Here is a 27,502-nt window from a genome sequence, read left to right on the forward strand (position 1 = left end):
TGGAAAGCAGGAGAAGGCTTTTTACCTGAACTATGGTGTGACTTGTACAATAGTTTTCTAAACTCAGAACGTTCCAAATTAATCCATTTCATTAATCCATTTTAGTCAATCTGGGGTATCCGATCAGAAGTTTGTATTGCTCTATATTTTTTTACTTTTAATATTCTGTCCATGCTGCTAAGGGTTATGCTCGATCAGAACTAGTTTGAAAAATGTGAAGGCTAACACTATGGAAGTCAATGGCAGTGACAGTTGCCCTGGGTTCTTCGTAGAAATGTAAGAAAACGGTGCTAAGGACAAACCTAAGGACGCAGCTCTTCCTGCATTTGTCCTGAATTCGAATTACATAAGAACCGCATCACTACGTTGTGACACAAAAAAAACCTCATTCCTCTTATTCAACTAGTTACCAAATCCTACTCGGAGGAGCTGATGACTCATTTCCGAGCGAGGACGCAGCTCGTGCTATTTCTAAGCATGGACATAGTTAATAAGCAGCTTTAGTTCAGTAAGCTGTGCATTTGCTCGAGTCATTTTCCTTTTAAAGTTTTTGCTGAGAATAGATAAGACTGGAGTTGTTAGCTCTGGATCGACAGTAATCATCAGTCACTGGAGCGTGATTGGGAGGGGGGGGGGGGGGGGGGGGGGGGGGGGGTAGAAACTCAATATTATCCTTTAACCCAGATTCCTGCTGGTCTCATGCTTCAGCAGGCAAAGGCTTGGTGGCCCCTGTCATGTGGAGCGGATGATGGGATGAATGTTTGCCATCCTGCTCACCACTACCTGCCTCTAAGTGGTGACACCATCACCTCTCACATCTGCTAACTCATTAATACAGCCACCGGCAGGAGAAAAGCTCACATGCTGAATTGTGTAGGCCCACACGGATTCACACACACAACTGATGTGAAGCCGAGTAAGTCATAATGCGCCGTGTGTATTGTTACACATGCACAATAATGTTGCTATTCAGTTATCCCACTTTTTCGCCAAAGAGCGGCGAGTAAAAACACTTGAGGATCCAGCCTGTGTCCGAGCGTAGCCAAGCAGTACTGGAAGAGAGAGCTGGTCTATTTATAGGGTTGAAGAGAACCGTCCAGATGCTGAACTTTGCGGTATTCCATCTTTTCCCAGTACTCAATGTCCCGGCCAATGATATCCGAGTTACATGGGGAAATCCTGGACCTCAGTGCTGGCAGAGCTGCCAAGATCAGTCCTGCTGCCATGAACCTTGATGTCAGACAGCAGCAATGAAATGCTGCAGGATCAACAGCCAGGATCAATATCCACTTCTTTACTGTTTCAGTGGCGCTTTATTGGGGATTATGTGGGCCGGGTGGTGTCAGATTTGCAATATGACATCAGACAGATATCATGTTTACTTTTGAGAAAAAAGAGCCCCCTATTGGGATAAACATAAATATTTCAAACTAGAGTTACCGCCATGTGGTTGTATGCCCCTGCAAACCAGTCATAATGGAGTGTACATCAATGCGTGTCCATAATGTCACCCCTTCATCCTTTGAACATTTGTGTGAAATTGTCATAATCACCATAGGATTTTTTGAGTTATGGCCCAAAACTGCTGTCGATAGCACAGAGGCCTAATGTGCTAATGAAAATATGGTTTTCTCCACCGTAAACACCATAATGCATGTTACATGGTCAAAGATTTATTTAAAAAGGTAGAATTTTTTTTTTTTGTACACCATTTTTTGAAAAGCCAAACGAGATGGAAAGACACATTTTTCATTTCATGCCGACAACTCAAAACAGTTGAGAGGAAAAGGTTGGCTCTGAAGCTTCTGAGGCTCCTCTTCACATTGTGGCGGATTTCTTTTGGGTTGAAAAATAAGACAAGTCTAGCCATTTGTTTTATATATAACGTTTACTGTTTTAAAAAAGAAGAAAAAGACATTGTTTTGTACAATTGTGGACATGGTAGAATAGAGTACAGAATGTGATAACAGACAGAAAGAAGGACAGAGGGAATAACAAGCTGACTGTCCACAGCAGTGAAATATAATGTGCTTTCCTCCTGGCACACAGGAGAGTCTCTCTCTGAGGTCCCTGACCCACATCCCACAAGGAAGAACCCTACCTTCACAACCACATTTTATATTATTGTATATGTTATTATGCTGTACAAATGACTCCGCTCTTTAAATCACCTACAGGCGGTCCTTCACTGGGGCTCACCTTGTGCTTGTGAGATCAACCAGGTGGGCCAAAAGTGTCTCTCAGGACAGCAAGGCCTGAACCTGCTGAGGTGATCTGGGAAGCAGGTTCTCTGGGTCTTTGTAGCTGTTAGCTGGGCTGATAAGCGCAGTGTACACCTCCCTGTAGGCTCTGCACACCAGCTCTGTGGACTGACGGAAGATCTGGTCCCTGCACACACACACAGATGAAAGCTCTTTACGTTTTTATACTCAGAAAACAACGCACCAGAAGTGAGTGGGCCTTTTAAATCCCGACATATCGGGTCTAAATCAGACGAGCAGAGGCTGTAAGAGCTGAGTAAGTTAGCTAGGAGGAAGAATCTTCTCCTAATTACTTGTTTTTTTTTATGTTCAGTGAGCACTGTGTGCCCCTTGCTGTGTGAAAACAATGAGTGGCAGTATGTGGTGCACACTGCCATCTGTGGATACATATCACTGCATAAATGCAGAAGCATCGGTTGTCAGCCACAGCAACAAATACTGATTCAGCAAAGGAAAAATGTTTTATTCCTACAAATCATCATTTGCAGCGGTCTTATGATCTAAAAATGTAAAATACAGTATAATTTTTCATGTCATGGATTTCTGGATCCATCGCTACAAATAATATTAATTATGGTTTTCTTTTAGTGCTGCAAAAAATGTATGAAGCAACTTCTTGGATAATAATAATAATAATACATTTTATTTGGAGTCGCCTTTCAAGTCACCTGACAATAAAATAATACAGGATAAAAGATAAAAGCATGAAAGATAGGAACAACATTAAAACAGAACATCAACATAAAAACAAGTGAAGTGCACAGGGTCCAGTTATAAAGAGTATGCCAGTTTGAACAGGTGAGTTTTGAGTTGAGACTTGAATGATGTGATGGAGTCTGATTGTCTTATGTGTGGGGGGAGGGAGTTCCAGAGCCTGGGTGCTGAGCAGCTGAAGGCTCGGGCACCCAAGGTACTGAGGCGTGACGTGGGGATGGTTAGCAGTCCAGAAGAGGATGAGCGGAGGGTGTGGGAGGGAGTGTATTCCTGAAGGAGGTCGTAGAGGTAAGTGGGGGCTAGATTGTGGAGAGCTTTATAGGTGAGGAGAAGGTTGTTGTAGTCGATGCGGTATTGTACAGGGAGCCAGTGAAGTTGGATGAGTACAGTATAATAGATAATACTACATTTTAACAAGTTTTTTTGGACAAAACACAGCATTTGTGTGTCACTTGATGACATTTTAGAGACCAAACCATGAATCCATTAAAACTATATAATACATACTTTGCGGCGCTATTGTCTTTGTTGCTTACTTGAAGGCAGCATGGATTTATAACTCACTTGGGGCATTTTAAAATCTAATTAGATACAACATATGTTGTTCCATTTCTTTTAGTTTTGTTGATCATTTATTTCTAAAGTTTGAATTCCTTTCAAAATAATGTATCATAAAGAAATTAAACTCAACATTTAAGTAAAGGACATAATGTGACTATTTCTTGAAGTGGAAATACAAATGGAGGATGCAACAGTCTGACTGAAGAGCCCAGTGAGAGGACTCAGGGAAAATAAAAATGTACTCAAGGACACATTGACTGGGACTTGTCCTTTAACTTCCCTGTGAAGCAAGGACTGCATTTTTTCATCTACGTAACATTTTAAAAAATCAGGCACATCTTGTCCCAAAAAGATGCAGAAAAGCTGGTTCACGTGTTTGTTACTTCCAGACTAGATTACTGCAACTCCTTATTATCAGGCTGCTCTAATAAGTCTCTTAAGTCCCTCCAGTTGATCCAGAATGCTGCAGCTCGTGTACTCACAAAAACTAAGAAAAGAGATCACATTACTCCTGTATTAGCTGCTCTGCACTGGCTCCCTGTAAAATCAAGAATCACATTTAAAATTCTTCTCCTCACCTACAAAGCCTTGATTGGTGATGCACCATCATATCTTAATGAGCTTGTAGTACCATATTGCCCCACTAGAGAGCTGGGACTAAATGCGGAGTTACTTGTGGTTCCTAGAGTCCTAAAAAGTAGGATGGGAACCAGAGCCTTCAGTTATCAAGCTCCTGTTTTATGGAACCAGCTTTCACTTTCAGTCCGGGAGGCAGACACAGTCACCTCATTCAAGAATAGACTTAAGACTTTCCTGTTTGATAGTGCTTATAGTTAGGGCTGAATCAGGTTTGCCCTGGTCGAGCCCCTTGATATGCTGCTATAGGCTTATAGGCTGCTGGGGGATGTTTTAGGATATACTGAGCTCCTATCTCCTCTTCTCTCTCTCCTTATGGATGAATTTACATCTCTCTATTGCACCTTATTAACTCTGCTTCCTCCCCGGAGTCGTTGTGACTTCACGTCTCATAAGGTCCATTGGACCTGGAGGTGTCTGATGCCTGGTGAGCCGGCCTCCCGCGTTGGCCCTGCTGATGCACCCCGCCCCCCCTCCTCTCTACCTCCTTCTGTTTCATGGATTGGAGTTCCATTCATACATTGTCATATTCATGTAATGTGTTTATGTAACTTTGTAATGCTGTTCATTCTGTACACATGACATCTATTCATCTGTCCATCCGGGGAGAGGGATCCTCCTCTGTTGCTCTCCTGAAGGTTTCTTCCCTTTTTTCCCTGTCAAAGGTTATTTTGGGGAGTTTTTCCTGATCCGATGTGAGGTCCTGGGACAGGGATGTCGTATGTGTACAGATTGTAAAGCCCTTGTAATTTGTGAGTGGGCTATATAAAATAAACTGAATTGAAATTGGGAGTGCCTCACTTTTATCCAACTCAGGTTCTTGAGATCCATATTTTTAATTGGCCCACAGAGAACAGGGTGCATTTGGTATGAAGTAATGTCCAACACACAGCAGGTTATAACGTGCACTGTGTAACAAGGGGAGTCTATAAGTAAATCACCATTAGTTTTTAACTCAAGGAGCCTTTTCAAAGTGCTGGCGGGTGTTTTTGTGTATTTCGGTGAGCAGAGAAGCAGACTTTAGAAATAGCAGAGAGAGAGAGAGAAAAAGAGAGCGAGAGAAACAAAATTTAGGGAATGAGTGCGAGTGAGAAATGGACCAGAAGCTAATTAATGGCATCCTGGCCATTAGTTCTCCCATGTTCATTAATAGAGAACATTAACCTACGGTACAGAGTGCTCCTCAAGTCTGCTGCACTTCCCAGTAAACGTGACTCATAGAAAGAGCCCTCCAATGTAGCAGCTGGATTGAGCTAAAAGCATATGAATTCTGTGAGCAGTATAAGACAAATACAGGCAGTCCTGCCGACCACTCTCAATGTGTTGGTGGCTTGAGCAAATTTAGCATCCGAGCTCGCCATGCATTTAGTTGAGTGTTTTGTTTGTAATGTAGTAATGATCGTATTATATCTGGGAAACTAATTAATGTTAAATTATTGCGCCGACACCCGTGTTCTAATTCTATCACTCTGAATATGCTATATACCTTGCTGAAATACCATGTTGTCAACATTTAATACACATTATTCGCTAATCTTTCCCCAAACAGAAAGAGCTATTATCAACAATTAAGACGGGAACTCACTTGATGGCTGCACTGAGCAAGAAGTTGAGCTGTGGCATCACAAGAGTGTCAGGCGACGACAAGTACCGATCGAACTGGACCTGTTTGTGTGATGAGTCAAAGAATTATAATAATTACGTTTAACACACACACAGAGAGAGAGAGAGAGAGAGAGAAACTCACCATTGCTGCTTTCACAGAGGAACTGTCCATGCTGGGGAGGAGCGATAGAGGACCCTGAGACAGAAAAGAGGCCACATTAGCTTGGAATCCAGCTCAAGGTCGGTGTTTGAACAGCAACAATGTTGAATCTCAATTCATTCATACATTTGCAAGCAGTTCTACTGCCCCTCAGGCAGATAAGTAAAATGGATTGAGTATCTGATGACTGAAAGAACCACATTGGCCGATAATTAGGATCATTTAATTGATTTTGATTTGGTTTAAAGAAAGTTTATAAAAATAAACGCACACACACATCATCATTGTGTCTTACTGCTTCCTACCTTTAATGAAAAAAAGAAAAAAGAAAATGTAGGCTAGTGCTGGACAATATGATCTGTCCTATAATAAATTGTCACATTTATCTCAATGACTATAATTGGTGCATGTGCATCATCCATCCATCCATCCATTTTCAATACCGCTTATCCTCATTAGGGGTCGCTGGAGCCTATTCCAGCTGACATAGGGCGAAGGCAGGGGACACCCTGGACAGGCCGCCAGTCCATCGAGGGCACATGTAGGGACATACAACCATTCACTCTCACATTCACACCAATGGGCAATTTAGAGATCAATTAACCTGCAGCATGTCTTTGGACTGTGGGAGGAAGCCGGAGAGCCCGGAGAGAACCCACGCTGCCACGGGGAGAACATGCAAACTCCACACAGAAGGACCGCTCCGACCGGGAATTGAACCCGCGGCCCTCTTGCTGTGAGGCGACAGTGCTAGCCACTACACCACCGTGGAGCCCGCATGTGCATCAGTTCATGCTAATTTGTTAGTTACACATCAGGTTGATGTCATGGGTTGTTGTAATTTAATTATATGGGATTTAGACTATTTGTGTATTGAAAAACTACAGAGAGTCAATTTAAGTAGGTAAGAGATTACTAATGTTGGTGATTTGATAACAGAGAAAAGAAGACAAATATCCTCCCTTAGTCTTGATAGCCAACGACATCACTGACTTTGTGTGAACACAACAGCTGGTACCTTTAAGGCAATTAGTTGACACTGATTATCCAGAATGGTCAAGCTTAAATGCCTTAATTGCCAACATTAAAAGCAGCAAATAGAAGGCAGTGCAAGGGTCAAAGCTAGAGTACGGAGAGGGATTTTATGGGGATATGGCCGCATTAACAAACACACTATGAGCCTGCAAACTCATCGGCCAGCTACAAGCGCGTGTTGATTTAATCACGGTTGCCCTGCATGTGACGTGTTCATCTGATGCATCAAAGGAAATCACAGGGATAAAATGTGAAGCAGATAGTGATGGTAATCCTAAAATGTCTAAAATAAACTTGGGTATTCATTGTAGTCGTTGACATCTGGTATGCCGTCGAGTGTGGACAGCTAGACTTAAATCTTTTCAAACAGAAGACTATTTAAAGCAAACCGAGGAGAGCCGTAGTCTGCGAGAAGAATGACAGTTCTTGATTGAGCTTTGCATTGAGCTGCAGCAGCAGGGTGTGGTGCGTCCTGGCATGAACCAGGGTTTCAAGACTTGCATGCGAAACCACAACTATGGGTCTCGGTCAGCACAGTGTTACAAAGAGGGAGGAACAATCCAGGACATCAGCTCTCTCATTTGCACAGATCCATCCTGGAGAAGCTTGTATATTTGTTATAGAACATGAAATTATCTGCCTCCTTCTCTTTTTCTCATGTGATCGAAATGCTATTATGCCCTAATAAAGACATCAGTCATGTGGTAACCATAGCGATAGCTAGTCTAAAGCCTAAAGAGGTAGCGTAAACAATATTGTTAGGGCCTATAAAAGTAGAAAAAAGGGGACCATTAGGGACTTTTACAGGGAAGATGAGAGCAAAAACACAGTTATCTAACTTGGTGAGTGAGTGCGTGTGAATGCAGAGGTGAGTGCTCCATGTGAGACCTGTTCAGCACTATGCTGCTGGACACAGCTGTAGATGTAACTCAGCCGGGCTCTAGTCAGCACGTAGGATGCCTGCTCGTTGATCAGGGTGTCAAGGTGAGCCTCGATCTAGAAAATGTAGGAGAGAGTGGTTTAACATCCAGTCCAAGCCCGCATTGAGCCGATGGTACTTGTGCTTGATAGAGAGCCATTGTCCCATTGATAATGAAACTTCCACAGGAGTTCTTGTGGCGCTCAATTACAAAAGACGTGCTAAAAATAGAGGATAGATGGCGCATTTGAGCATGAACAACGATGCATGACGCAAACCCTTTTATTAGATAGCAAATTAAATCTTTTTAATACAAGATTTGGGCTCTGTGGGTATCACTGAAAGGAAGGAGAACCATTTTCAATGAACAATACATTCATGCACAGACAGTATTCGAACTGTAAGCTTTAATGTTAGATGACTGAAGTTTGGTCTGTTATTATTAGTTTCATGCCCTTGATTAGTTCTAATTGAATGTAAATGCATACCTAATACATGAAAAATGTAATTGTCTGTATTAATGTGTGAGACTATTGTTTACTATCGTGACATACCTGGAATTCGAGCATCTCAAGCCTCTTGTCAGTGAACTCAAAGAGAGCCAAAGTTGTCTTCATGACATACAGGGAGTTGACCATGTAGGTAGCCATGTCAGCAGTGCCGAGGTTACTGGCAGACACAGTACATAACTGTAGGAGGGGATCCAAGATGCAAGAGAGCACCTGGGAAAGATAAAGGAATACAGATCCTTAAGATATGAATGATATATCATTGGCGGGTGACAACAACAATTATCAACACATTTATATCAGATAGATTCTGAGCAATTGGTTCAATGTGACTACAAAGGGAAACGTGTTTGACTTTTCTACTGTTCACCTGAGCAAAGTCTGCCTGGCGGGCATCCAGAGGAACCACTGATGAGTCGTGGGAGGCCAGCACCTCCCTGAGGAGGACGAGGGTCTGAGTGAGGGAGGATGTCGGTCCCAGGTCTGCAGGTGGTAGCTCCACCTACTCAGGCAGACACGGACGGAAGAAGACAGGGTAGAAGTAGATGGTGCAAGAGTGATCCTTGCAGAGATTAGTTGTGCGTGTGCTTTAGCCTCCACTGAGACAAGTGGTCCTCATAACATTATCAAAGCATTACACTTCCCTAATGAGCAGCATGACAGACCGAGTATATACGACTGCTTCCTGCTGCTACTCTGAGCCTCAGCTTGTTCAGAGTCAGTAAAGCATTTGTTTAATGAAGAGGGTTTTGATTTCATTGGCTCCTGGATACACAACACAGAACTGCGCCCAGCCACCGTTGTCCACCTAATAGAGCAAATTATGAGAAGGCTGTGTTCCTGACATTAGCTGGAATTGACACCAAAACCCTGAGGCCCTCCAATTTGATTAACACCGAGCTACAGAGATAATTCTTGTAACTGCTACTGATCAGGACACGGCCAGCATTTTATGAAGAGGTATATTTGGTATATGGTAACATGTTTGGTGTTTTTTGGCAGCTAGCGCCATTTCGATGCTGTGGCCAGCAGGCTGAAACTGTTTACAAGCAGAAGTACTTAAAAAAAATAGCCTTGTTGTCTTTGAGGGTTTCGACGCCGAGCTGAAATACACAATGCCTGTTTACAGGGATCACTCTGAACTTCTGCACTAACATTTAAGCATTTTTATGAAAAGAAAACATATAACAAATAATTGTGGATTATTCAAATAGAAGTTATCCCACTCATACCTTGTCCATGAGTCTGCTTGCATGAAGGCTCAGGCTGTTAAAGAACATCTTTTTGCTGAGGATGTGCATTTCTTCAATACTGATGAGCAAAGAGGCCACACTGGTCCCAATGATGGAACTAGACAAAGATCATTGATTATTTACATTACAAATGATATATGTCTTTCAATAACTGACTGTGCAAAGCAAACTTTCAATTTACAATAACACAAAACAGAGAAAAGCACCAAATACCCAAATGAGCACCAAAAAAAAAAGGAGTAGATTTTGCTCTGTAACTGACTTATTAACAGACTCTGAAAACTGTTGCCGACTGAGTGAGTTAAAATACCTGACAGTGTGGTGGTAGAACTTGAGCAGGTTGGACAGCTTGTAAAGCAGAACAGCGCCTGGCTCCGCCACAATGACCTGCTCTATCCGAACCTGAGGGACAGACCCATAAAACGCAGAGTGAGGACGTGAGTGCACCCAACAGAGCTGGTCAGTGTTTCTCTGACAGCGCCTTATTGCTCACTTTCAGCGGCCTGCAGACTCCCTCAGTGATGTGTCCAACCACCTCCTGCATGTTCTCCTCCACACCTAATGACACACACACACACACACACACACACACACACACACACACACACACACACACACACACACACACACACACACACACACACACACACACACACACACACACACACACACACACACACACACACACACACACACACACACACACACACACACACACACACACACACACACACACACACTTACTTTTGAGTGACCATGAATGCAAGGACAGTATTAATTAATTAGGCAGGTGGCAGCAATGCCATTATGCAAACTCAGTTGGCACCAAGACTTCAAGTCTTTATTTGTCGTACACGCAACATTTACTGCGGAGACAGGAGATACAATTGAGAGCCTGGATGTAACAGCAGCCGCTCAGCATAACACAATGGACAAAAGGCAAAAAAAAACGTTCTTGACTGATCCCCTCCTGAGCTGTGTCATTCTTAACTCCTTTGAGAACTGGAGAAGTTAAATGAGAGAAACGAGCACAGGATTAGTCCATCTCAACTAAATGTACTGGAATTAGTTTTGTTCACACTCTCAAACTGTTGCCAACATCTCTAACCTTACGGAAGGACCGGTCACCCAAACTCTGTCCAATTAACACGCTACTTGTGAGTCAGTGTGACTGTTGTTTCCACCAAAGTAAAATATGCGACAAAGCAAACATTTCCAATGAGTGCAAGATAAAAAAACAAGAGGAAAATAGCAAACATCCTACCTTGCAGAGTGACTTGTTTCAGCAGAGCTTCTAGGTGCTCTTTCTCGGAGGCGGTGGCTTGGTGCAGCCAGGCCAACATGTCCCCGACATACCTGAGAGCGACAAAACAGTCTGTATGAAACAATATGTCACTGAGGGGCCAACCCGAGGGCTGATCTGAACACGCTGACACCACAGCCACACACACAATATAATTCAAGTTTAACCTGGCTGTTTTTCAACGTTATGTAACACCAGAAGTGGTGTGTGTGTGTGTGTGTGTGTGTGTGTGTGTGTGTGTGTGTGTTTGTGTGTGTGCGTGTAAGCGTGCAAGGACATGGGGAGGTGAGAAAGAACTTGTGTTCTCAGAACTGTTGATGCCTCCTGTAAAGTGGAGGGTCTGATTGGTATTCTGAGAAAATCTCCCATTTGGCTCCTGGGCAAAAGAGGAAGAGGATGTTGTACGACAGGAAACAGAGACACACTCAGATGCTAGTGAAATAGACATTTAACTTCTTCTTGGATTGGATTTAGAAAGGAAAAAATCGGAGGAGTTTGTAACAAAATCTAATTCATAAACATTCGCAATCATACAATAATCACAATATAGGTTTTATATAGCTTAAATATATATTAAAAAGGGGCAGTTGTGTTTTGAAAGAAGTACTATATTACTGTAATATCTTTACACAAACCCATTGATTACATTTGAATGTCTGTGTATATTATGAAGTTTGAAGTTTTTTGTGAGTACGAGAATTGTTTTCAAGCAAAATCCTAACAATTGCAAAACAGCCTGGCATTGCAGCATGCATTTTACAAAAGATATAAACTGCATTTACCAGCTCTGGTTGTGGCCATATGTTAACTAACATATTAACATGTGATATAACATATTTATTTTATGACATCTTTGGAGACGCTATACCTATTTTTAAAGGGGGGATTGAGTATGATTTTATAAACATCCTTTAATTGAGCGAAGCCACACTGAACTCATCACTTGATCCAGATACATGAATGAACATATTTATTTGTGGTTATCAGAACTAACAGTAGGAAAGGGCAAAGTCCAGGTCATCCATGAGCGGTACCTCATGGGGTCATGTGAATGCATCTCTATGGGGCGAGGAGTCCCTCCTAGCCCGCCGCGGGTGAGGGCGTCGATGAAGCCTCGGACCACCGCACACCTGCGTGCAGTCCCAAACTCGTCCAGGGTGTACCTGGCCAATCAGACGAGAGAGAAGGAAACATTCAACTCCCAAGCCTCACGGGAAAAGACGCTGGCCGCAGTGTTTTTTGTGTGCAGACTGTGTGACGGAGGTCAGTCGCTGACACACGTCAACAATGCAGGCAGCTTTTCCAAAAGGAAATGCTTTGGGGTGGTTTTGATTATTTGGCGGTGGCGGTCTCTGTGACAGACTAAACAGAAGATGGTGCTGAATTAAGATTCCGGGAACGGCAGTCTCCGCTTTCATAGCCTCAACATCCCCAGCCGGCGCATGACCTTGAACACTGACTGGCCACAGACAGGTGCATTTCACAAAATGAAGACAAACAGAACGAGGGTTTGCCATTAAAACGTATCGTGGGATGACGTGTGGAACTTTCCTTTGTGTCAAACTCACAGTAAGCTGAAGGACATTTTTGAGTCCTCTGCAATTCTGTTTTTTATGGGCACAAATTGCTATCTTGCACTATATAACATGTTTCTTCATTTTCTTTATTATGTATTAGTGCATGCCTTAAATGGCTTTAGTAATAATTATCATCATATGTACTTCTGGCATTTTTAAAAGCCAGAAGTACATATTGTATGATTCTCAAGAGGACTAAACCTTTTCTAGATTAGAAAGATTCCTTTGAAGCATTGTTGTAACGGATCCCCGTATATGAAGTGGCATAAAACTTACTGCTGGTGAAATTACTCTTTTATTTTCTTCTTCTGGGTCAAAATACATTCATTAAACTTGTAAACTATCACTACCGTAAGAGCTTTAGCCTCATACGGGTCCATTAAACTATTACACTTTCTTGCAAATATAAATGCGCATCCGTCCGTAACAAGTTCCGTAGTCGTACCGTAAAGTTAGCATTCGAACGTAAAACAAAACTGCGTTTCCTTTTAACCGTTTCAAAATAAAAGTCTTATTTAAACTATTAGAGAGGAAGTAGCATAAAGCCTCTATAAATTCTTCAAACAATACAATAACTATGAATACGTCAAAGGCAATAAGGAAAATACAATGCAGGCAATAAAAACAAAATAATAAACCTTCCATGGGGTTATTTACAATTGTAAAATACGCTATAACCCAATAACTTCAGAATTACCGGCCGATTAGTTACCTATCGTTTCAAAAGGTCAGCTTTTTCTGTAATTTACTGCCAAGTGTTAATAAGTGGTTGAAAGAGATGAAGGGGAAGAAAGAAAGGAGACGTGTTGAAATTACTGAGTCAAGAAACAAACGCGGCAAATGACAGTGAATCACGACTTCTTAAATCACGGCATCTTAAAGTTCATCCCCTAAAAACAGGAATTATAAACTAAATATATGAAAAATGTAGCTGCTGTAAAAAAACAAAGTGTGTATTTTCTTGATATAATTTGAGTACTGTTTTATTAACCGATGGGAGAAGATTTTTCGAATAATTTATGCAATAAAACACTTGAAATTTGTTCTCCTCATGCTACATGGTAATCCTTGTATTTTATGTTTTTGTCGTGGTTGGGTCTGCACTTTCGGGGACATTTTTCTGTTGCTTCAGGCTGTAGCTTCCCCGATCAAAAACCTGCGAATGCCTGCCTTATAATCAGTCAGGGAAGTGCCACTCAATTTCTAAATCTAACGAGTATGCGTTTCTGCTGCTCTGATGAATGCAAGAGAAGTGTGGCGCCTGTAGCTATCTGACAAAGATATAAAAAAACAGAAGTGGTTCGAGAACATTTTTAGGGCTCCAGTCACTATTCATTTGAATAAAGGAATATCTATCCCATTTTAAAACATGTATACTTCTACCAGCTGTTCATGCTCTGAGAAGATGTGTAAACACTGATTGGCACAGACAGGAAGATGAACAAAGGGACAGAACATGCAACATGGTGTGTGTTTGTCGGTTACTTGTAAAGGACAGGTCGGTCCTGTAAGGCTTCCATGGCTCGAGTCAACACAGGGCAGACATCACAGGTCTCTTGGGTCAGTCCTCTGCATTCATCTTTGTGGAGAGAAGGAACATGGGACAAAAAGTCTATCTATAAGAATAGCAGTGTCCATTAGTAACTATGCTTGTGGTGTCATGCTCCCTTTATTGTTGCTAAATGTTTTGGGCCATTGTCACCTTGTTAGCAAGAAAGCACAAACACATTTTCAAACCTATTTTCCCATTAGCTTGTACCAAGAATTCAGTCCTCTAACTTATGCTTCAGACATTACAACACACTCTAGTCTACTCTACTCAGACCTAGAAATACAACTAAATGCCCGATCCAAACAATGTGCGGTAATATCTTTTGGCAATTCTAAAAGACAGCCAAATAAGCGCCTGTAGCTCATAATTTAGTAGATGCTCTATATTGGGCTCTGTGGTGTCTGTGATCTAAATGGTTTATTTATACTTCAATTACAATGACAAAACACATGGCTAAGCAGAGGAACATTTGGGTTTCTGGCATTCTCTTAGCAAAACTCAGTCAAGGGTTACGAGTCACATGAGTCCTCAAATGTGTCCTTTACACGCATTACTTGCACTTGAAAGGGCACAATTCCCAAACCATCAAACGGTAGAAACTTAAGACACAAGACTGACTTAAATCACTGATTATGGTGTAAATCAGCATGAAGGCCTTATACACTGAAGGTCACAGTGAGTCAGCTGTCGGTGTGTACTGCACTCACTCTGAGCCCAGCGGTAGAGCTGCTCATATGAGGTCTCCTGTAACACGGCCATCTGCTCCATAATCTCTAACCTGGAGCAAGCACACAAACCAAATCCACATATTAAATACCCATAACCTGCTGCATATGTCAGATCCACGACTGTGACATAAATACTAGTTATTCTTGTCCCACTCATCTGTTCCACTATTCAGGTCTAAAATGAACTTAACTAGAACAGAATCACTTTTTTAATGTAAAATTCTATTCTGTCAGAGGAAGTTGGGCACAGAGTAACCCACTGAGGAGAGACGTGCACCTTACCCCGCAGTTTGCTGATTGGTTCGCAACAGGATTTTAACATCCTCGTGGATATGCTTCACTCGGCTCAGAGCTTTGAAGAAATCCTGGGGAATTGAACGGCAGCATTATGGGTTTGTCCAAATGCAAAACAATTACAGCTTTGGTATAAAAAGAAAAAAAGTGTGACTACATTGTAACTGATCATGCAATATTGATCGATATATAACCTTGATTTGAAGCCAATAGAAGTGTGGTGTCATTATTACTATTAAATGATATTTATTTAAGTAATTATTACATTATTAAAATTATTGAATGTGTGGCGGCATGTTGGCAGAGTGTGAAGATCAAGCACTAGAGGACAGCCAGCAGCAGATCTGCGACACACTCCTCTGTACCCGAGGCTGCATCATCCCATCCTCTGGCTGCGATAGGAGGATTCTTGACATTGATGCCATTAAGTAGTCTACATTATGATGGAGATTACCTCAGTGATGGGTGCATCCCGAGCCCCTCGCAGGGTTGCCGTCTCCTCATTAGACAGCTGGAACTTTGCAAGGAAGGCCTGAGCAACCTGAGCTCTCAACTCCAGCCTGTGACTGAGAGGAAAGAGATACATGTTGTAATTTCCTTCCCCTGCCATTGTTGCACTTTAATATCCATGTATGGAGAATTATTTTCGCCTCATGATGTTTTGTGATTTAGTTTCTCTTCATTTCAGCTGGGTCTTTTCTTTACAAGGCTCTTGAGGATTTTTAAAAGCGTTCAGTTCATTCCTTCCGTCTTTTATCACAGAGTTTCATCTCCATATTCTGTCACCCCCCTTGTGTTTTCTTACTGTGCAAATAAAAAGACCTGTCAGAGGAACAAAGTTTTATGCTTTTATTGAACAAAAAAAGAAAAAAGGAAGACGCATGTTGTCAACAAGCTGTAATGTTTGAAGCGGCCCAGCAGATGGCAGTCACACCACTCTGGTCACAGTGAGCTCAGACGGAGACAACAGGGTGGGACACACGCACAGACTCAAGATATCATGTGCATGGAATAAATAACAGAGGAAGACAAGAGACACAAAAAGAACACAGAGCCAGATACTGGCCATGTTTTTTGTCACCATCAATAACAGCGGAGCGAACGCTATCCGTGTCACTATAAGTGTCTTAACACAATAGTGTCCATGGCAACCGCCCCAGTCAAACAGGGAACTCTTGTCACGGGATAGGAGGACAACAGGGAGCGCTCCCTCGGTCCCTGTGGCTCCATCCAAACCACCGTGGCTATATTCTCTCCTCCCGTCTGCGAAAACAAGGCTGGATCGGTAAATCACCAGGTTGTTTTGGTGGAGGAGAGGAACCCAACGTGATCGGACCATTGTCTCTCACACAGCTATTACCAGTGCTCAGCCAGCTGAAAGTACTGGGTTGTAAATCTGTAAGAGGATTCTATGATTTAGTAGTTTTGTGTGCAGCTCACGCTCACACGCGGGACCTCGAGGACATCTTTGCCCTTCATGTGTTTCGTGGGTTGAGATTTTGTCACGCCGCACAAACAGCTTGGCGGTCCCAGCGCCTTTAATTCCCTATACACACACAGGCTGCAGTGTCATACTTTCAAAGATTTTTTTTTAAAAAGCTGCACTTTCACTTTGAGATTGTCAAAAGCAATATTTATAATTACAGGCAATTATTTAGGTGACAGAAATTATATTATTTGTATTTAAAAAGGTACCTATCACTTCCCGACCCTGCATACGTGACAAAAAAGAGAAAACACACCATACGAGTGAGAGATAACAAGAGGCACAGCTACCCGATATACCATTAGAACTATAGTGATATATTTAAGAAAAACAACAAGCTATGCTAATGAGGCCATTAATAAAACTATTTCCACGCGAACATGCTTTATTCAACACACAAGCAACATTAACATGAAATATGTAAAGTCTTGTACAGCGAGAAGCTACTGTTGTCTCAGGAAGGAGAGATTTTATCACTAAAATGCTAATGTGGGCAGAGAGCTTTCTATCGGTTCTACGGTGAGAAACGGTTGTGCACACAGGGAATTTATATCATTAAAAGGTTGTTGAGTTATTATTTTCACAAGTTCAAGAGAAAAAGACAGAAATGCACATGAATCAGGGCTAAAAAAAATGTTTTTATACCATCCAGCGCATCAGTTTTATGGGATGGCATGAACCAAAGCTTCTTAAGCCTCATCTGATTGGTCATATTTAACACGCCATAGCTTGGACTTTCATTCTTAACGCATTTAAGCCACAGACTGCATTCCTACCAACAGTTGGTGCCTTTAAATTAGGTTGTGTTCCCCGTGTTTATGAGAGGAGTTCATTTGAGTGACTCACATATGTTGTATTCAGGACTTTATAAGATTAAGCCACAGACAACTTTGTAATATCTTTTGTCAAATTAGGCCTACTTGACACTGACATGCAGAAAACACAAAATCAATATTTTTTTAAAGAACCAAAAGGCAGTGTCTGTTTTTATCACCTTGCAAAACTGTTCTCAGAATTACGCAACTTGACCGGCAATTAAATAATTTACTCAGCTGACCTCATGAGTTTCATTCTAAGGCAGCGATCGTTCCTAATCCCTTATTTATAAAAGCTTCTGCCGATGGACGTGTTGAACTTCACAGACGTGGAAGCACCAGCAAAACTGCAACTGATTCCCCCCTCTCGAAACCCGCGTTCAGCTAAAAGTGACAGACCAGTGAGGAGAGGGCGGGTTGTGGGAGCTGTAGCAGCGGAGCAAAGGAGAGCAGCAGGATCGTTTCTCCACGGCGCTGTCAGGACACGACACGTTCTTCCACCAGACTGCAATTATCGAATACCAGAGAGGGGAAACATACTTGAGTGACTCTGGCAAGTGTGCAGAGACTCTGGGCTGGTGGTTCAAAGGAAGACCTCAAAGAAGCTCGATACGGAAGCTCTTCTTGCACAATGTGTGAATGGTGGACTTAGAGGCAGGTTACATAATGTTACACGATGGAGTGAAACACAGTTACAGCGTTTGTCTCTGTGTGCGAGCACACTGCTCAGATTCCTCTGAATTGATTTAGTGTGTTCAAGCAGAGATATCGTTTCAGGAGCATAACACAGCCCAATCTCATGAACAGCGCCAACACTAGTTCTGCCGATGCCCGTTTAATAACCTCACAGAGCTGATGGTGCAGCACCAACTTTATGAAACCCGAGAGCTTGCTCCGTGAATAACATTACATTTAAGTTATTTGATTTCGATCTCATTTTAACTGTTCGATAAAAAACCCATTTGTTATCACACAAACTGGATATCGGCTCACAAGAGGTGCAGCAAGAGGGGATTGTATTGTCCCACTCAGGAGAAGTGCTTTCAGTCAGTCTGCTTTTTCTGTACACGCTGCAATAGACTGGAACTCCATTCCAGAGATCTACAAACATACAGTTCATTTAAAGCTCAATTAAGGAAATAGTTAGTCAGTACCCAGTCAGCACTTTCTGTCAGCACTAGAACTGAACTGCTCCTTACTGTCCTCAATCTGCCCGTGTTGAACTTTCCCTCTGTCCGTCTGTTGTCGACTATCCGTCTGTTGTCAGCTGTCTGTCCGTCTGTTGTCGACTATCCGTCTGTTGTCAGCTGTCTGTCCGTCTGTTGTCGACTATCCGTCTGTTGTCAGCTGTCTGTCCGTCTGTTGTCGACTATCCGTCTGTTGTCAGCTGTCTGTCCGTCTGTTGTCGACTATCCATCTGTTGTCAGCTGTCTGTCCGTCTGTTGTCGACTATCCGTCTGTTGTCAGCTGTATGTCCGTCTGTTGTCGACTATCCGTCTGTTGTCAGCTGTCTGTCTGTTGTCAACTATCCGTCTGTTGTCAGCTGTCTGCCCGTCTGTTGTCGACTATCCGTCTGTTGTCAGCTGTCTGTCTGTTGTCAACTATCCGTCTGTTGTCAGCTGTCTGTCTGTTGTCAACTATCCGTCTGTTGTCAGCTGTCTGCCCGTCTGTTGTCGACTATCCGTCTGTTGTCAGATGTCTGTCCGTCTGTTGTCGACTATCCATCTGTTGTCAGCTGTCTGTCTGTTGTCGACTATCCGTCTGTTGTCAGCTGTCTGTATGTCTGTTGTCGACTATCCGTCTGTTGTCAGCTGTCTGTATGTCTTGACTACCTGCATGCATGTCTTTTGTTGTTGTTTAGATGTGTCTGACAGATTTTTATATTTCATGTACTCTGTTCTGTGCCTCTGACATGGATGTTCTTATTCTGTCCATCTTTTAACCGATAATTCTCCCTTATTCTATTTGCCTTGTGTGTTTTGAATTTGTGAGCCTCTGTGCTGCATGTCTTGTTAGTACTTGACAAAGTCTCCTAAATGAGGATACTCACTATTCTCACTATTAATTGTTTGTGCACCCATTGAAAAGCGTAAATATTGTATAAACCTTGTATATGTAATCGTATCTATGTTTTTAGGTTTGTTGACATCTGCCTCTCAGGACTACAGATGAAAAATAGCCTCTTGGCTAACTTTGGCACATTTACAGAAATGTCTTTATTAATGTGCACTGTCCCTTATCAAATAAACCCTTCCAAAAAAATGTTTTTTTGACTTTTTTTTCTGCCTGACAATTCACACGGTGCAGATGATGCCGAGATTGACTGTTCTCAACAAGTGGACATCCAACCCTCTCGTAAATTGGAAACCATGTGGGTCGATTATCCATTTTAAAAGGCTTTGCGTGGAAATTTGGCATTCGAGGAGCCGCTAGTTAGCCACGGGCCAATGATCACAGCCAGCTGGGCCTCAATAAGGCTCAAGCGTCCTTTTATACAGGTTGTGTTTACCCTATGATGTCCGGATTGTTCTCTCGAGGCATTTAAACCTCTTGATCATACCGAAAACATTTGCTGTATTTTCAGGGGAAATTGTCTCACTAACACACAGAGCTCCATGTAGGCCTTCTGAAGCTACCTGTGCAATTCAGCAATAGCTGGCGAACTAAACCAACAGACCAACCCCCCCTCCCCCCCTTTCAGCACCGGCTGCTCGTGAGGTCACGGTCTCAACTTGTTCAGCAGACGACATGTCACGCTAATGCAAAGATCACACGATGCCGGGCAGCTGGGGAGCATTACGTTTCATTAGGGAACAACACACAACACACATTTAGGGATCTCTCTGACAGCGCCTTTGAACAGGGCCAGCCCAAAACAAAAGAGCAGCACACGTCTGTGAGTCGGCAGACAAACACAGGTCGTCGGCTCTCGCCGGCCCGACCTCTCGCCGGCCCGACCTCTCCCACCTTTGCTTCTGCACACTGTAAGCAATGCGCTACTCCTTTCCGTTGCATTAGAGCTGACAAATGACACAGTGCCATTGGCAGATAAGATAGCAAACAGTTCGGGACAGACCTGCTCTGCCAGATAAATACACATCAGCAGCATCTGCAGGGTTTGACAACCACTATGCTCTCTTTCAGCAGAGCTGCACCTATAAGCACCAAATATGAGATTATGTAGCGCTGCTGTAAAAAGTGTCAACAGAAGAAACCTTAAAAAAAAGACAGTGGCCGGGGACTGCAGAGGATTGTGTGACCTGAAAAAGGTCCGACAGTGAAAACAGGAGTGGCGTGGTGCAGAGGGCTGACTGATGGGTGACTGAAGGAGGACAGCTTGACTCCACGCTTCCCCTGGCATCTCTTCTGAGAGAGAAATCACTAAAGACAAGGTTAAAGCCCCGCGTGAAGGCACTGTCCCATCTGGCTGCGGGGTCACTCCAGTTCCGCGAATTAACATGTCACACGGACGGACAGCAGGTCCCGATGGGGCCGCTGTGCAAAGACGGGCACTCAGAAGGGCGTCCATGTAAAACCTCTGAACACCTACCTTCAAAAGAAAAGAAAAAAGAGACTCCCTTCACAGAACGATACGACTTGTATTAATTCACTGCCTGCACGTATTCACTGCTGTCAGATTCAGAGCCCACCCCCCCGGCACTTTTCCGCCAAAGAGGTCCTGAAGCTGTGTCAGCGGAGCGTGGAATTGCCTCTGTGCATCGCAGCTGTATACAGTGTCTTCTGCCAGAGACCTACCTTATCTTGCCCGTGCCGCTGCCTGTGTCGGCTCACAAGGTCACTGAGTACTAAGGTCACAATTGCCACAAAATGCTAATGACTCCAATCCCAACCCTCAGCTACGAACGAACAGGAGCTGGCATTTTCTTTTCTGCAGTCGAAAACTCGCCCTGCCAAATTCATAGATTAAAGCTGGAGTGCGGGCCTTTTGTCTCCCCCCTCTGGCAGTGAGAGTATTCACACTAATGGAGGAGCCATGTCGATAGAGCAGCAGCTAGCTTCCAGGAGTGGTTCCACCAAATAAGAATAAAAATATTAAATACAAAACATTCAGAGGTCAGAGGAAGGATTTAAGACTTGAAGAGAGCAGTTCTGGAGGCGAGAGCAATGCAGCCAGCTCACCTGGAAGCACAGGAAAGTCACCACAACTACTGCTAAATACTGAGCGCTTTCCCTGGCGGCAATATGCTCAATAAGCATCGAGAGAACTTGTTTGGTAAGGGCTTGAACGTAACAGACGTTCATTTATACGTAAAAGTCATGCACTCCGGCTTTCATGATACCTCAATTCATATTATTGGCAGGCTTTAAAGCCCAAAAAACCTCCATTAGCATTTCAAAAGTAACAGCTGGGCGAGATGCACCGTCTGACTCCACTCATGGCTCCACTTCATGCAGAGCTCTATATATTGGATCTTCATATCTGATGGCTCCTAATATGTGTCGTCAGCAAACCCCAATGCCCCCACTCAAACACAGGAACACTCTGAAGGGGTACTCTCCAATTGTAATTGTCTGGCTTCCATGAGGGAGGGAGTAATGCAGTGTAAACAAGAACTACTTTGATGTGCATCTCAAAGCTAAACATCACAGGACCGTACGAATAACACAAATGAAGTTCCGTTAATGATGATTGCCGCCCTCCTTATGCAAATAGACAACTGCGGGAGAAATATTCATCCAACTCATAAATCATTCACCACTCCTCATCAGAAATAAAGCTGTGCTTGCCAGCTCCTCCTGCCCTGCCCCATATCTCTCCAACATTTGACAGTATAAAAAAGAGCTGCATTTCACAGACTAGAACATCTACTCTTCAACTTATTAGTTTTCCAGGTCAAATCTGTATTTGTACAAATATTGAAATGATCCACATGTGCTTCTTAATTGAATTGCATGGCTCCAACTAAATGTAGAAATACCCTTTGGTTCATAACTTTTAGGGGAAAGTCTTGTAAAACAACACACATGCTCTTTCCAAAAAGCGTGTGTGCAATAAAAGCTCATCACTGCCAAAGTGGATCAAGTTGTTCCCGCAGTGTGGTTTGATTGAAGTGCTATTTGTCTTGAAATGTGCCTGAATAGAAAAGGTCATTTCTCTGCAGAGAGAAATGAGACTACAGAGAGAGTGAACTGATGGAGTCGAGCTTCGGCCTGATGAAGATGCCTATCAGTGACGTTTGTGATCCAGAATGATTTGTGGCCTCAGAACAGATATGGGGAGAATAGAAAATGTCTGAAGATATTTTAGAATAAAATCTCTCTTATCCCTCGCTGACATTCTGAAACGCTCGTTTAAAAGTTCACAGGCGACTGCCTTGTCATGTTGTTAATTTAGCTACACTCAGTTTTGCTTTTAAAAAGTTAAATTGTGTCTCTGGATTAATTCCAATACCAACACTACATTATGACTACGATGAACACAACCTGACATAAAAGATTCAGTTTTCTGAATGCTTACTAACCTCTACTGAGTAGCTCAGTGTTGTGCAATAAAACATAACATTGTGTCAGGCAGAGGTATTGAGCAAAATATCAGAAGAACCGTACAATATAATGCAATCACAATCAAGAGAAGCAAACTACTGTCGAGCTGAATTAACTTTCTGACACACGACTACATTTGGGAGACTTAGTGTTTTAATTGTTTGATCGTGGTAGTTAATGATTACCGTTTATTGGATTGCATTATAATGTAAAGAAATTTCTACTTTCCTGGTGTATCTGCTGTAGCCACAAGAGGCAAAACATGTAACCCAATAATTGTAAGATTCATGTATTTTAGAGATTTCTACGAAGATTCTCAGTCAGCTTTCAACTCACTTTTCCCCCTGCAGCTTGTTGGTTTTTACTATCAGGTCTTGAGTTTGCTCCTTCGCAGCCTGTTGAAGAAAAGTTGGCGTTTTTAAAAGTTGGATTGCAAACATTATGCTCGCAAATTTAAATAGAATGACACCCCATGCACAAATATACTATCTATAAATATGTATTGTTATGAAGAGTTTAGCTTTAGTAAGTCATTATGTGTACATGCCGATATAATATAACGTACCTTTAAGCGATTGGTCATTTCTTCAGAACATATGCTCATGGCCTGAACATCCTCATGAACACTTTCAAGCTCCTTTGGAGAACATGAAGTCACAGTTTAATATGCAGCCTTGTTCACACATGCAGAGTCAAACACTACAGATCCAATAAAATGTTGTGGAGTGGCCTGCTTCGATCTCAGGTTTTCAGATTCCCCACTACGGTCTAGGCTCTTGTTGAGAGTCCCCAAAAGAAACGTACACAACTCCTTGAACTAGAACCTCCATCTCAACGCCCTGAACTTTAAAATGCACTTTCTAAATGGGATCTTCTGTTCTACATCACAATCACAGCAAACCTTTCTAATAATATGAAAACAAAAACACCAGGGCCAGTCTGTGTTGTTTAGTAAAATATTGTAAACCATGTACGCAGCAGCCTCTCTCTCCATGTGAATATGTGTCAACCCATCTTAATCAAAAATAATAATAACCACTGCACAGGTACTTTGCCTGGTTAAATTGAGTTGGACATGAGCGATGTTTAATGGTAAACAACCGGTATTTCCTTTAGAAACGTACCTCTTTCACGTCCTTAAATATTCGGGCGAAGTCCTCGTTGATCGAGAGGCTTCGTCTCTCGATGTCGCCGCGAAGATTTCTCCTGGTGCGCAAACTGTTGTCGGTGAAGAACACGGAGAGCGCCTTCAGAGCCTCGAGCATCTCCTGAAAGCATAACAAGGACATCACAACGTGTGTGAGATGAGGACACACAAACCAGGACCCCAACAAGCACCCACGTGTAAAACTACAGCTAACCTCTCCGTGTAAAACTACAGCTAACCTCTATGTGTACAACTACAGCTAACCTCTACGTGTACAACTACAGATAACCTCTACGTGCACAACTACAGCTAACCTCTACGTGTACAACTACAGCTAACCTCTACGTGTGAAACTACAGCTAACCTCTATGTGTACAACTACAGCTAACCTCTATGTGTACAACTACAGCTAACCTCTCTGTGTACAACTACAGCTAACCTCTACGTGTACAACTACAGCTAACCTCTACGTGTACAACTACAGCTAACCTCTACGTGTACAACTACAGCTAACCACTACGTGTAAAACTACAGCTAACCTCTACGTGTTCAACTACAGCTAACCTCAATGTGTATAACTACAGCTAACCTCTCCGTGTTCAACTACAGCTAACCTCTACGTGTAAAACTACAGCTAACCTCTACGTGTAAAACTACAGCTAACCTCTACGTGTAAAACTATGTGTACAACAACAGCTAACCTCTCCGTCTACAACTACAGCTAACCTCTACGTGTACAACTACAGCTAACCTCTATGTGTACAACTACAGCTAACCTCTCCATGTACAACTACAGCTAACCTCTTTGTGTACAACTACAGCTAACCCCTACGTGTAAAACTACAGCTAACCTCTCCGTGTTCAACTACAGCTAACCTCTACGTGTAAAACTACAGCTAACCTCTACGTGTAAAACTATGTGTACCCCAACAGCTAACCTCTATGTGTACAACTATGTGTACAACTACAGCTAACCTCTCCGTGTACAACTACAGCTAACCTCTACGTGTACAACTACAGCTAACCTCTACGTGTAAAACTGTGTACAACAACAGCTAACCTCTCCGTGTACAACTACAGCTAACCTCTATGTGTACAACTACAGCTAACCTCTACGTGTACAACTACAGCTAACATCTACGTGTACAACTACAGCTAACCTCTGCGTGTACAACTACAGCCCGCACTGAAACTGCATCAGCACGCTAACTGTTAAATGAATGACACTTATTGGACGTTGTTACTGTGGTTAACCACAGCCCGTGAGTAACTGGAGCAGCATTATGTCCAGTTATTACGCGACTATCTTCCAGATTTAGCTAGTCAATGACAGCTAGCTAGCAAGAAGCTAAACTATTCCCTCGTACCTTGTCATTGTCGAGCCTCGTCTCCAGTATTTTGTTCAGCTTCCTCGACAGCGGGTTATTGGGCGGAGAAGGCGCATTTGGGTTCGGTAATACAGCGGAGCTATCAGTAGAAATGTCTAGTTTAGTATCAGCCATCGTACACAAACACCTCCACGTCAACTTTCGGAAAGATGTTTTGGTCCGTCTGAAATTAGCGTCCGGTGGGAAAACGATGCAACGTTCCGCTAAGCAGTTAATTCATTATTTTTTTAAGAGAAGAGGCCACAGGACTGATAACTGCGATGACATTATACAAATATAACTTGTTCTCAATTTTAGGCTTCGTCACCTCTTCCAGAAGCTGTGTTTTATATGTTCTTATATCATTCCAAGTACGGGATAATAACGTTAATGCCATGTAACTAGATATTCAAAGTAATTATTTACAAGTGAGAACCTCTTTTAGGTAGTTTACTGGGTCGATATCTGAGACAGGTTAACTAAGAGAGACGAGACTACAATTAAAAGAGATCCCCGATTTAAAGCCTGTTCAGGGTGTGCTGCGTTCATGTACATATGGAAATATTCCACTTTTTATGAATCGTGCTTCGGTTCTTTAGAATGAAGATAGTGGGGTGACCTTGTGGTTAGTGAGTTAATGTCCCACATCCATAGGCCTGGGTTTAGACACATGTAGGCTAAATTACGTGACTATCAGCGAACCGACACAGATTATTCCGCTATTTTCGACCTGTAACACACTAATAATAAACAGCTGATATCATTTTCAATTATCTTGTCCCGACATGGTGTTAAGTATGATTTATTTAGGGTTTCAACTACTCAATCCTTTTCTGAGCAATTGTGTATTCTATGAGATCTTTACTTGAATGCTGTCGACAGATATCAGAGATATTTTACTCTTTTGGTGGCCTTTCAAGAAAACATTGCTCCAGTAAATTCATCTCCATAGTCTAATAGTGTCTCTCAGTTAATAGGCAGTGTATCCTAGACTAATAAACATATACGTTTTGGCACAGGATGCAAGTATCCTCCATTATGAATGTTAATACATCAGGCTGGTTAAACCCAAAGTCTTCATCAATCACCTAAGTCTTCGAACATTTTTATTTATTGATCTACAGAACACATTGACTCCAAAAGGTAACACGTTAATGTGAGAACACTTTTTCCAACTCTGTCTCAAGACGTTAAGATACAAAGGCAGACTAAACATATATGATACACAATATGTGAGCTCTCATCCGTTCTCTCAAAGTCCCTACTGTTACAAAATGCTCCATGAAAAAGACCAAATACTTGCAAGTATTCACTAGTTCGAATATTTACCATGTGCTGAAAATACTATCGGACTGCTACACCAATACGTTCATAACCTATCCTCCTTTCCTCGCCACGGCAACTCGAGCTTTACTAGATGCGGGATGGTTATTTCCAAGTGCAGCAGTTTACGAGGCACCATTGAATGCATCAGAAGCATGAGGGGAATGATAGTCGCGGTGAGTCCAGCCCCTGGGTGGGGATTTGTGTGATTGATGGTCGTCTCCCGAGAGTGTTTCATGGACTCGCCCCCTCCCCGCCTCCCTCCATCCGACCCTCTCTCTCTCTCTCTCTCTCTCTCTAACCAGGAATGTGCAAACGGGGACTTCAGCCAGTCAGTCCGCGCTGCACGTTTCTGCACCGCATAGGAGTGAATAATTGATCTTCGCCTCGCTTAAATATATTGATGAGGAAGGAAGTGATTTGTGAACGGATTCTGCCATCACTTTTATATTTGTGTGTGTGTCCAGGGGGGTGGGGGGAATCAACATTCTTCGGCCGAACGCATTTCTTTCCTCTTTTCCTCGACTGAAGAAAAAAAGTTTGCTTTTGAGAGCCGACACAGCTGGAGTCAGCAGATGGAAATCAGCTCGCAGTGGACACCGAGCGCACCTTGTTCCGGAGCTCTCCCGACATGTAAGCGCTTATTTTTCTTGTTTTCATGATTTGCATTCCGGCGGTGTGAGCACTGCGATAACACAGCGCGTTCCGTGAGGTCACCCCGAAGGAAGAAACCCCGGCATGCATGTTCCCGT

General features: G+C 42.7%; 2 protein-coding genes across 2 annotated transcripts in view; one reads left to right on the plus strand and one right to left on the minus strand.

The window, feature by feature from the left end:
* Positions 1-1,875: 1,875 nt before the first annotated feature.
* Positions 1,876-25,905, minus strand: cog6 (component of oligomeric golgi complex 6). Its single transcript, XM_034548393.1, has 19 exons — positions 25,428-25,905; positions 24,038-24,181; positions 23,479-23,550; positions 23,250-23,308; positions 15,562-15,673; positions 15,096-15,178; positions 14,793-14,863; positions 14,019-14,112; positions 11,991-12,119; positions 10,918-11,009; positions 10,147-10,211; positions 9,964-10,055; positions 9,633-9,750; positions 8,771-8,902; positions 8,446-8,613; positions 7,861-7,968; positions 5,920-5,973; positions 5,758-5,837; positions 1,876-2,388 (listed from the first exon to the last, which is right to left on the minus strand). The coding sequence occupies exons 1-19, from the start codon at positions 25,560-25,562 to the stop codon at positions 2,241-2,243; spliced, it is 1,956 nt and encodes a 651-aa protein (XP_034404284.1). The 5' UTR covers positions 25,563-25,905; the 3' UTR covers positions 1,876-2,240.
* An 895-nt stretch (positions 25,906-26,800) lies between these two features.
* Positions 26,801-27,502, plus strand: part of LOC117741409 (LHFPL tetraspan subfamily member 6 protein) — a 38,273-nt gene continuing 37,571 nt past the window's right edge. The window contains exon 1 of the mRNA XM_034548444.1: positions 26,801-27,383. The gene's annotated coding sequence lies outside the window, so the exon portion shown is untranslated. The remainder of the gene's footprint in view (positions 27,384-27,502) is intronic.

Source organism: Cyclopterus lumpus, chromosome 13 (assembly GCF_009769545.1).
Source record: "Cyclopterus lumpus isolate fCycLum1 chromosome 13, fCycLum1.pri, whole genome shotgun sequence".
Taxonomy (NCBI): Eukaryota; Metazoa; Chordata; class Actinopteri; order Perciformes; family Cyclopteridae; genus Cyclopterus; species Cyclopterus lumpus.

Coding starts and splice junctions, on each gene's coding strand:
- cog6 (XM_034548393.1), bottom strand. CDS start 25,562: ATGGCTGATACTAAACTAGACATTTCTACTGATAGCTCCGCTGTATTA. Junction 14,864..15,095: donor ACCAATCAGCAAACTGCGGG/GTAAGGTGCACG, acceptor TGCTTGCTCCAG/GTTAGAGATTATGGAGCAGA. Junction 12,120..14,018: donor GACCGACCTGTCCTTTACAA/GTAACCGACAAA, acceptor CTGATTGGCCAG/GTACACCCTGGACGAGTTTG.